Genomic DNA, 11,171 nt, shown 5'->3' with positions numbered 1-11,171 from the left:
TTTGGAATTGGTCCCGTGGCCGCCGGAAGACGGGCAAAAAGCGGGATCCCCCACCGCGACCTCGCGGTTCGTGAGGATACGAGGGCAGGACGCCTTCGACATCATAAAGTTATGCAGGACACTTCACGAAAACGAAAAGCTCACGAATCTGACGACTGCCAAAGTCGAAAAAGCTTTGGCTCCTTGGAATGCCACGGCACATTCCATAAAACGGGGTGCGTTGCGGCACGCGGCTCAAATCGTGGAGGCGTACAATTTGAACCCACACGTGATTTCGCAGTTGGCGAAGCACGTCGACCCGTTCGACCTTCCCCAGAATACGGTTCGATATTTGGGGAGATACACCACAATGCTGACCCAGGTGTCGTCGCTGGTCGCATTGATGTGAAGGGAGACACTGCGGACGGGCAGGAACCCTGGCTGAGAGCGGAGGAGCGTTTTTTCCATGATTTTAATCATCATGCCGCTACAATAACAAGACGCGCGACAAGGACGCGTCTGGCCACTCCACAAGATGAACACGCTATCCCGTTACAGCAAGTCAACGTGCCCGTGTTGAACCTAGAGTGGATCATGAGTCGGTTGAACCCGGCTACCTTGGAGAGGCTCATACAAGTTTGGGGACTCGTCGGGCGGTCCCCTCTCCTTCCGTCTTCTTCCGGTAAAGCGCGCGAAGGCTCACGGAGGATTCCAACCGCTGATGCGCATTTGTTACGAAAAGCAGGAATTATCGAGGACGCTTCGTCCGCAATAACAAGCGGATGGATAATACCTTTTTCGGTTGTGGAGGAGAAAACCACCGGTTTACGACGACGATGGATCGCGTGGCCACGCGACAAGAACAGAGACGATCCTTCTGAGGCTCATGTTCCTCTTTTGCACATTTCCCATTATTTGCCACCTGTGATGGCTGAGGCCGCTTCCTGCCTGGATTTAAAGGCATCCTTTTTTCAAGTCTCTTTACCGCGGGAGACTCGGCATCTCTTTCGATGCCGCGTGGAGGACGGCACGCTGGTGGAGCTTACACGGCTCCCAATGGGATACAAGGCCAGCCCAGAAATTCTCCAGATTATTACTTCGGCAATCGCGGGGGTGACGACGGTGGTTCACCGCCTCTGGGCTGCACCTCCATTGGTGCGTATCGACGTTTGGATCGATAATATACGCATTTCAGGGTCAAAAAGCGACGTTAAATTGTGGGAAGCCCAAGTGCTTCGTAATGCGGACAGTTGTCACGCATCCATGGGGGAGGAACGCGAATCGGGCGCTACGCATTACACCTTTCTGGGGGTGCAGTTTGATCACACTCACCGGGCGGTGTCCCTGAGTGACGAGTTTGTCCGGTCTGTATGCGCCATGCCGGCGTTCAATTCTCTAACCATCGCGGAAATGGAGGTTATGGCTTCCCGTTTTTTGTACGCGGCTGCCATTTTGGGCACGCGTTTATGTGACTACTACTTTTTTATCAAGGCAGTGCGACGGCGATTATCCGCACTTAACCGGGGAATCGTGCAGGAGACATCCCCGGCGAACCTTCCGCCGTCAGCGGTTGGTTTGGGCGAGAGATTGCGACACATCATCGAGAACAATCGCAAGCGCATCATCAATCCCACTGAAAAGGCATCAGCCGCCATCATCACGGACGCATCGCTCCATGGATGGGGAGCCGTTTTCCTTCCAGACTCCGGCGACGTTAAAATTGCCGGAGGAAAATGGAAGCGGAGGCCTTTTCTTATCATGCAGGCCGAGGCACGCGCGGTACGCTTAGCCTTATCGGCTTTTTCCGCCATCTTGCCATCCACTATGGACGTTTGGGTGGACAACACTTCGCTGCAAGGAGCGGCGAATAAAGGCAGCTCGAAATCGCACGCCATGACGTGGGAGCTGCAACGAATATATGAGTTTTTGGACTCTCGCGGAATACAGGCAACTTTTGGTTACGTGCGGTCTGCAGAAAACCCCGCAGACGGCATATCACGCGGTCGTGTGTTTACACTTCAGGACTTGGCGAATGGGTGGAACTTGCGAAGGGGAGCGGCGGGGTCTTGTGGTTGGAGGACCCCAAAGTCTGCCACTTCGTAAGTAATAATATGTAAATCCTAACTGAGAACTAAGGACCATGCTAGTGGTCCACAGAATTTATATATATTGAATGAAAAGAAAACATTGAAGCAATTAACTAACGAACCTTTTTTCCTAACTTGTTTGGTTTTCATAGATTATTTCAGGATCCGGCCAGCTGCCCAGAAGATTATTCTAGGAGCTTGTGAAAAGAATGATCGCGGGAGAGCTGGCTAACTTAATTAATGTATGTTTACATCCTGATAAATGCAGACATTCTTTATGATACTTTTCTACCGTATGAATCTTTTGGGAAGAACGCGACTTTGTAGGGGCAGGGAGCCGATAGCGGCCAGATAATTTTTTGTTTTTATTTTGCCATCCCACCCACCCCCTTTTGATTCCCACCACGCGGCGGGGTCTTGTGGTTGGAGGACCCCAAAGTCTGCCACTTCGTAAGTAATAATATGTAAATCCTAACTGAGAACTAAGGACCATGCTAGTGGTCCACAGAATTTATATATATTGAATGAAAAGAAAACATTGAAGCAATTAACTAACGAACCTTTTTTCCTAACTTGTTTGGTTTTCATAGATTATTTCAGGATCCGGCCAGCTGCCCAGAAGATTATTCTATATTGTATTGCTTTGTTCTTGCAAATCATTTCCCTTCTTTTGCTTGTTGCTTTAGGGCAACCACTATGGACGTTTTTTTCTTTTCTACTTTTGTTAATTGTTTCTTCTGCACTCTTCCTGTGAGGGGTGCCGTGTGTTTCCCGCCCAACTGCTCCACTCGCACACCCACCGACACGCTCATGACGACGGCCCTGTGCGCCTCGCCTGCTGCACGCATGAGGAGGGGCCGCGACGAACGGCGCGCTGAGGGAGCCGTGACGTGTGGGCGTGCGACGAGGGCCGGTGGGGCGGAGCACACATTTCTTTCCCTCTTGTTTTGTTTTCTTTTTTGCGGCCAGGGCTGGCAGACACCCGCAGCGCCACGCACACAGCCACACCCTGCCGCCGTGTTTTTCTTTAGGGATTTGTTTTGCTTTGCGTGTGTGGACGTGTGTGTTTGCCGCCACCGTGCGTGATTGTTGGGGGGTCGTGGCCGTGCCGCATGTATTTCTGCCATCCAGCTGTGTCTCTTTCTGTGCTGATGATGTGCCTCCCTTTGCTTCTTTTTCTGCTCCAGCACACACACACATAAGTAGTCGCACAGTGCTCTGAAAGAATGTTTTTGGCGACGGCGGGACGTTGAGTTGCGTCCCGTGCTGAAATTGCGAGGCTGCTGCGTGTGTGCCTGCGGTGGGAATTACGGTGCCATTGGATGGATGCGTGTGGGACGCTCTTTGCATTCCGCTGGAGGCCGACTGACGCACCTGCACGATGCCCGCCATGCGTGAGGGTGTTGCCTGCTCTTGGGGTCATTCTTTTCATCCCTCTTTTTTTGATCTGCCGTGTGCGGGCGTCGCTCGGTGTGTGACGAATAATTACGCACCCGCCGTGACTCCTGCTGCTGGTGGTGGTAGTCGCTGTGTGTTCCCGGTGCACTGTTCTTCCTTCTCGTTCCGTGTGTCTGTGTGCGTGAGTTGTTGTTGTTGGGAGTGACTGCGGCGGGATGATGGTGTCACTCTCTGTGGATGGCGGTGCTTATTCTTTCACCCATATTTTATTAGCCTGTTTTTCTTCATTTCTTTCACTCTCTTACGAAGAAAGCAAACAAGCGCTAATCGCTACTGTGAAATTCGAAGGCACTTAAAGTACCAACAGCACCCACACACACATATTTATATGCTCTCACGTGTTGCTGCAGTGAAGGCACCCCGCACACACAACCGTCGCGGCATGACCGGATCCAGCGGAAGGAGGAGGGAAGGAAAAGAGAGTGAGCCGCAGAGGCCCAACATGTTCCGGCGTGTGTTTATTTCCGCGGTGCTGCTTCTCCTCGTCGTGATGATGTGCTGCGGCAGTGGTGGTGCTGCGACTGCTGATGATGGGAAACAGTCATCTCCGGGATCTTCATCGGTGACCTATTTTTATTGGAGAGATATGAAAGAAGGGGAAACGGTGAGTTCGCTCCGTGTTCCAGTTCTTGTTGGTATGGATGGTGAAGTGTTTGCCGTTACCGAGGCGCAGTGCAAGAGAGGCAGTGATTGCGGTTTTGATGGGGTCGCTTCGAAGCTCCTGAAGTTGACTGATCAAAAACCAAAAGAGGTGTTGGATCCTACTCAATTGAAGACACAAGTACTGGAGAAAAGTGGTTCCAGTGATGGGAGTTGCCCCTCCAATGAAGTGAAGGGGGATAACTCCCTACCAACGACGAAGTTACATGTGGGTGGACCAACAACAGTTGTGAGAGGCAGAGATATTTACATGCTTGCTGGAAACTACAGTTGGACCTATGCCTCTACTGGTCAGGCTGCTAATGTTCTATGGGGACTTATTCTGGTGAAAGGGAAAGTCAGTTCTGAAGGCAGCGGCAAAAGAATACACTGGAACGATACTTACGCTCTTCCGTGGGATCACTTTTTTGGCGAAACAAAGGGATCCTTGATGCGGCTGATGGGCAGCGGTGGATCGGGTGTTGGGACGGAGGGCAATACACTTGTGTTCCCAGTGGAAGGTACAAAGAAGAAGGAGAATGGGGGCACTGAAGAGGATGGAAAGACCGTCTCACTGCTCATATACTCCTCGGATACTGTGAGTTGGACGCTGTCGAAGGGGATGTCTGCCGATGGCTGCAGTGATCCCTCCGTCGTGGAGCGGAAGAAGGGGAAACTCATCATGATGACTGCGTGTGATGATGGCCGCCGCAGGGTGTACGAGATCAACGACAAGGGGGATTCGTGGACGGAGGCACTCGAGACACTCTCGCGCGTGTGGGGCAACAAACAAAATCGACACGAGAAGGGCGTTGGGAGCGGGTTAATTGCAGCAAGGATTGGAGAGAGGGACGTGATGCTCGTTACTCTGCCGGTTTATTCCAATGAGAGAGGCAATGGAAAGGGCGTACTTCATCTTTGGCTGACGGACAATACGCACATTGTTGATATTGGGCCGGTATCCGGAGAAGATGACGTTGCCGCCAGCTCCCTGTTTTATAAAAGCGGGAATAATAATGAGGAGTTGATTGCACTGTACGAGAAGAAGGGTGGTGGTCAGCCATCACCCGGTGTTGCCTCTGTGCTTCTAACTGCGCAGCTGAAGCGGGTGAAGGAGGTGCTGGCGACCTGGAGGGAAGTGGACAAACGTGTCTCCAAGCTGTGCGCCTCTCCAGGTACTGCAAAGGGCACCTCAACTGGCACTGCCTGCAGCACTGTTAGGCTCACGGATGGGCTGGTTGGCTTTTTGTCGGGCAAGTTCTCTGGGAATACATGGAGGGACGAGTACCTCGGGGTGAACGCCACAGTAACGAAAGGAGTGGCATCAGGGCCTGTCGATGGAGTGACGTTTGGAGGCGTCGGAGCAGGAGCGCAGTGGCCTGTTGGCAAGCAGGGGCAGAATCAGCTGTACCACTTTGCGAACTCTGTTTTCACTCTTGTGGCGACGGTGTCTATTCACGAGGCGCCGGAGAGCGGCAGCGTTCCTTTGCTGGGTGCGAGGATGAACGACGATGGGAAGACTGTACTCCTGGGACTGTCGTACAACAATGAAAAGAAGTGGGAATTGTTGTTCAGTGGCGGAACGACCAAGGAGCACAGCAGCACTTGGGAGCCAGAGAAAACGTACCAAGTGGCCATTGTGCTACAGAACGGCAACCAGGGCTCCGCGTACATCGATGGCCAACATGTGGGGAATGCGCAATTTGAATTGAAAAATACGGGGTCGAAAGGAATCTCCCACTTCTACATTGGAGGGGATGGAGGCAGCACAGGGAGCCAAGAAGTCTCTGTGACTGTGACGAACGTCATGCTGTACAACCGTCCGTTGAGTGCCGCGGAGATTGGTGTGCTGAACGCCAACAAACCCACTATTCCAAAGATACTACACTCGAAAACAGTCGCGGCAGGAGCAACGGGTGTCGGTACCGCTCGCCACTTTGGGGCAAATGGTGATGGCAGCACTGTTTGCGGAGGCGGACTGCTGCCGCTGCTCCTTCTGCTTGGATTGTGGGGGATTGCCGCTTCTTGAGGTGTGTGTGGCCTCTGCGTGGAACACCTCAGCCCTTCCCCACCACCGACGCACACACCCCTGGTAGTGGATTACTCTCCGTAAAGGAAAATTTTCATGTTTTTTTTTTAACTTTTTTGTGCGTGTTTTTTCTCTAATCTCTCATCCCTTTTTTTGCTTGTTGTCTTGGGGCAATCAATATGGACGGTTTTTTCTTTTCTACTCTTCCCTCTTTTAATTGTTTCTTCTGCACTCTTCCCGTGAGGGGTGCCGTGTGTTTCCCGCCCAACCGCTCCACCCGCACAGCCACCGACACGCTCATGACGACGGCCCTGTGCGCCTCGCCTGCTGCACGCATGAGGAGGGGCCGCGACGAACGGCGCGCTGAGGGAGCCGTGACGTGTGGGCGTGCGACGAGGGCCGGTGGGGCGGAGCACACATTTCTTTTCCTTTTGTTTTGTTTTCTTTTTTGCGGCCAGGGCTGGCAGACACCCGCAGCGCCACACACACAGCCACACCCTGCCGCCGTGTTTTTCTTTTTATTCGATGGGTGTGTTTGCTGCCACCGTGCGCGGTGGTTGAGGTTGTGGCCGTACCGCATGTGTCGCTGCCATCCTGCTGTGTCTCTTGCTGTGCTGACGATGTGCCTCCCTTTGCTCTTCACTCCCCCTCTTGCACACACACATATATGCTCTCACGTGTTGCTGCAGTGAAGGCACCCCGCACACACAACCGTCGCCGCGTGACCGGATCCAGCGGAAGGAGGAGGGAGGGAAGAGAGAGTGAGCCGCAGAGGCCCAACATGTCTCTGCGTGTGTTTACTTCCGCGGTACTCCTCCTCCTCGTCGTGATGATGTGCTGCGGCACCGATGGAGCTGGGGAAGCTGAGGAAAGTAATTCGGTGCAGCTCATTGATCAATTTGAAGGGATGATAATTATTTCTTCTGCTAAATAGGGCGAAGGTAAAAATGACGTGGAAGTTACGTTGCTTCGTGCTTCCAGCTTTGTGAGTGTGAAGGGCGGTGTGTTTGCCATTGCTGGGGTTCAGTGCAGGGCAGAAGGCGGAGTCAGCGGCTGTGATGGGATTATGGCGAGGCGGCCGAATTTAAGTGGTGGTCCAATGGAGATCTCGATGGCGGACAATAGTGTCCCTTTTGCGCAATTTCTGGGGGGTGTTGCTACTACGGATGGTAAGGAGGCAACGGAGATAATGCGGCCCACAACAGTTGTGAGTGGTGGCAACATCTACATGCCTCTTGGGGACTACGGCAAAACAAATTTGGACACACAACCGGCTGACGCAAGCAACTGGGGCCTTTTGCTTGTGAGGGGGACCGTCACTGGAGAGGGTGAGAGCAAGAAGATCCGATGGAGTGGGACCCATGCGGTTAAACCCGATGCCGGAGGTCGCACTAACTCCCTGAGGAATTTGAATAGTGGAGGAGTTTTGGGTGTTGCGTTTCCCGGCGGCACGATTGTGTTTCCCCTGCAGGCCACAGACGGGGATGGAAAGAGTGTTTTGCTCGCCATGCAGTTCACTTCGTCGGATAATAAATGGAGGCTTTCGTATGGCACGACTGGCAGGGGCTGCAGGGATCTATCCGTTGTGGAGTGGGTGGCTGGCAAAAAACTTATTCTGATGTCTTCTTGTGAGGATGGCCAGCACCAACGGTGCATGTCCGATGGGCATGGGACGAGTTGGTATCCAAATTGAATGCCGATTAATCGCGTGTGGGGCAACTCACATGATAGAAAAGGGTACGGAGTGCAGAGTGGATCCACCACCGCAGTCATTGCGGGCGAGAAGGTGATGCTCGCCGCCCTGCCCGCGTATTCTAAGGACAATGAAAAGGGTCGGCTCCATCTTTGGGTGACGAGCAGTGTGCGTGTGCACGATGTTGGTCCGATATCCCGTGAGGGTGACGACGCTGCCGCCAGCTCCCTGTTGGTGAAAGGGAATAATGACGACTTGATTTCGCTGTGCGAGAACAAAAAGAGGAGCGAGGACGGATCAGACGGTCATGTTGCAGTGCGCGTGGCGGCGGGGCTGGAGCGGGTAAAGGAGGTGGCGAAGAAATGGTCAGATTTGGACAGCGCTCTGCAATGATGCAGTTGTACTGCCAAGGTTGGCTGGGCGGCGGCAAATGGCATGTGCACTGGTCCTGTTCCCACCAAAGGGCTGGTTGCCTTTTTGTCCGGCAGCTCAACTGAGACCGAGTGGCGGGACGAGTACCTCGGCGTGGGCGCAATAATAAAGAATACGGCAGCGGCTGTTAATGGAGTGACGCTCAAAGGCGCCGGAGCAGGAGCACAGTGGCCGGTCGACATGAATGGGCCGACTGTGCCGCACCACTTTGCAAACAGGGAGTTCACTCTTGCGGCGGCGGTGTCGATTCACGAGGTGCCGGAGAGCGGCAACGTCCCTTTGGTGGGTGTGGGGATGAGCGACCCCAACAGCACGGTGCTCTTTGGCATTTCGTACACCCACGAAAAGAAGAGGAGCTCCATGACTCCTAGTGACGCTAACCCTGACAAGCCTGCTCTTTTTGACTGGAAACCAAACACGACGTATCAAGTGACGTTTGAAATGAATACGGATGGATGTTGCGTGTTTGTGGATGGGAGGGGATTGTACATGAAGAAGGCGTAAGAGGAAAGCTTTGAAACCCTGCTGGAGAAACACAGGATCTCATACTTCTTTATTGGCTGGGGCAGTGCGAGAGGCACGGAGAGCGGCCATATGACGGCGAACAACGTTATTCTGTACAACCGTACGGTGTATGGTGAAGGGTTGGAGCGACTCAACGCAAGCACAGTCCCTATTCCACAATCGGATGTTGCTAAACAGCAGAGGAAGCACGAGGGTGATCCGAGTTCTGGCGACAGCACCGTCCATTTGTCTGTGTCCCCGGTGCTACTACTGCCTGCTTTGGTGCTGCAACTGTGGGGCATGACGGCTCTGTGCTGAAGAAGGCATGGGGGGTGGAGTTGTGACTCCCCGTGGGGAAAAAACTGTTCAGCTTTCCAGCAGCACTCACCGCGTTTTGCCAGTGTTTTCATTTTCCTTTTATTTTGTTGTTGTTTTTTTGGTGCAGGTGCTTTGTTGGGTTAATATGCACCTTCGTGTGTTTTGTTTGCTTTTCTGACATTTTTTCAAAATCCCTTATCCCTCAATGTCCGCTTAACAGACATACCGTCATGGGTGACGAGTTTCTTCCTTTTGTTTGCTTCTGCCACCCACACGCGGTGCCGGCCTCATTGCTGTGCGTCCCACGGAATGCAGAAAACGAGGAGCGGAGGAGCAGGCCGGATGCCGCATGAAATGTGAGGGATGTTGTGTGGGCTGGTGGAGGAATGCGATGTGTTTTTTTTTTTTTTTTTTTGTTTCTGCTTGCAACATATGTGGACACTTATCCCCCCTGTGTTTTGGGACACGTGAAACGAAAAGTTTTGCTGAGAGATGTTTCTTTTCTTTTTTTTTTTTTTTTTTTACTGCTTCTTTTGCTTGTGGTCTTAAGTTGCGGAGAGGTGTGGGTGCGGCGGAGCAGCAACGAAGAGGGCAGTTGGAACATAATATTTTAGGTACGAAGGGAGTGGAGGGGAGTGTAACGGAGGCAGCATTAAAGAGGAATAGAGAAGGAATGAAGGCGTCTGTGTGTGGAATGCATTCCGTGGGGAAGAGGTGTGGTGTAAACGAGGACAGCGGAAGGGTTCAGGATGATACGACGTGCATGGTGGGTCAAGAGCTGAATAACGGCGTGGTTCAGAGGGAGGAAGAATCTGCAGATGTGCAGTTGTCACTCTCATTTTCAGAAATGCGTGTTGGGACCCACACAGAGTATGTGGATTCTTTGATGCGGAACGCCACTTCTACATTGTCGGTTTTTGGCGGTGGCACAACATTGGGAGTTAGTACGGACACTGAAAATGGTGCAGGGAACAAGGACGCCGATTACCAACCACTCCGATTGCAGATGGCGTGGGATGGAGGTGTTTGCATGTCTCAGGTGGATGGCGTTTGTGTTATGTTGCCGGCGGAAGAAGCACAGGCGGAGGATGCGCACTTTGCTGCCCCTCATGCCAATTCCATCGACTCTGAACGCTGTCCGCTCGGATGCGATGAAAACAGTTCTGCAACAAGTTGGATGTTACGACAGAGGAGGCTACAGAATAGGGCAGAGCAATGGCGGCGGCACGAGGAGGAGTTGTGGCGACGAAGGTACGAGCAGTCTATTTCTCAGAATTGTGCGGCGACAATTGTGAAAGTCCCCCAATTGACCGAGACGACGGCCTTACAGAGTCACAATGATGATGTGCATCTGGGAACCGACGAGAGTGGTGAATTTGACGGCGATGCAGGCGGCTGTGATGATAGTACAGAGCCGCAAGCTAAACGTTTCAGCACGGCAAATGGCAGGCGACTGCGCCGATACCGTCCGGAACCCATAAAAAGTGAAGATGATGACGTGGCCATTCCTCTTTGGCAAAAGTCTACATGTAGGAGAAACCCCTGATGCTGCTTGAGGTCTTGTTGTTGTTGTTTTTCTCTTTTTTTTTTTTTTTTTTTTGTTAAACATAAATACAAATATATATATATTTATGGAAAATGGTGCTTTGTCCACAATTATACTTGCGAGCAGAAACCCTGGAGGTGTCATCAGTGTGCATGAAGCAGCCGCCTGCGATAAAGCCATGCCATGATGACGTTTGGAGGAAGCCACCTCCGTCGTTCTATTATTATTATTATTATTATTATTATTGGCTTCTGGTTGAGGTTTCATTTATTTGTTAGTGTTGTTGGTAAAGCTGGAGTGGTTTCTTATATGTAACGATGGTTTTTTTGTTGTTGTTTGTTTGTTTGTTTGTTTTCCTTTTTTTTTTTTTTTTTCTTGCTTTCACTATTCTCTACTTGCCGTTGTTGAGTGAAGGGGGGGCATTTTTGTCCTGTGGCTTCCCCTCCCATTTCCCCACACAACAAATCCCCATTCCCGCAGGAATTG

At 52.1% G+C, this 11,171-nt stretch overlaps 2 protein-coding genes and 1 pseudogene across 2 annotated transcripts, besides 17 other annotated features; all 3 read left to right on the top strand.

The window, feature by feature from the left end:
• Positions 1–2,256: a mobile genetic element.
• Positions 1–2,275: a sequence feature (heterozygous, Esmeraldo-like haplotype).
• Positions 2,035–2,256: a mobile genetic element.
• Positions 2,259–2,694: a mobile genetic element.
• Positions 2,276–2,696: a sequence feature (areas merged during assembly that could not be assigned to a particular haplotype. This can correspond to areas where the two haplotypes were merged or to regions with more than two copies in the genome that were merged during assembly.).
• Positions 2,697–2,990: a sequence feature (heterozygous, non-Esmeraldo-like haplotype).
• Positions 2,991–3,321: a sequence feature (areas not merged during assembly with more than two copies in the genome that could not be assigned to a particular haplotype).
• Positions 3,322–5,121: a sequence feature (haploid, Esmeraldo-like haplotype).
• Positions 3,853–6,192, top strand: Tc00.1047053504101.50 (trans-sialidase, putative; the record flags this gene model as incomplete). Its single annotated transcript, XM_801575.1, has 1 exon — positions 3,853–6,192. One exon carries the CDS (start codon positions 3,853–3,855, stop codon positions 6,190–6,192), a length of 2,340 nt encoding a protein of 779 aa, XP_806668.1.
• Positions 5,122–6,189: a sequence feature (areas not merged during assembly with more than two copies in the genome that could not be assigned to a particular haplotype).
• Positions 6,190–7,427: a sequence feature (haploid, Esmeraldo-like haplotype).
• Tc00.1047053504101.40 lies at positions 6,860–9,139 on the top strand (annotated as a pseudogene).
• Positions 7,428–9,608: a sequence feature (areas not merged during assembly with more than two copies in the genome that could not be assigned to a particular haplotype).
• Positions 9,489–10,685, top strand: Tc00.1047053504101.10 (uncharacterized protein; the record flags this gene model as incomplete). Its single annotated transcript, XM_801574.1, has 1 exon — positions 9,489–10,685. One exon carries the CDS (start codon positions 9,489–9,491, stop codon positions 10,683–10,685), a length of 1,197 nt encoding a protein of 398 aa, XP_806667.1.
• Positions 9,609–9,703: a sequence feature (haploid, non-Esmeraldo-like haplotype).
• Positions 9,635–9,662: a microsatellite.
• Positions 9,704–11,171: a sequence feature (heterozygous, Esmeraldo-like haplotype).
• Positions 10,712–10,739: a microsatellite.
• Positions 10,904–10,931: a microsatellite.
• Positions 11,007–11,062: a sequence feature (A-rich).

The sequence above is a fragment of the Trypanosoma cruzi genome, genomic scaffold, assembly GCF_000209065.1.
Source record: "Trypanosoma cruzi strain CL Brener 1047053517033 genomic scaffold, whole genome shotgun sequence".
Taxonomy (NCBI): Eukaryota; Euglenozoa; class Kinetoplastea; order Trypanosomatida; family Trypanosomatidae; genus Trypanosoma; species Trypanosoma cruzi.
The sequence above is the reverse complement of the archived record's forward strand: the minus strand, read 5'-3'. Positions and strand labels throughout refer to the sequence as shown.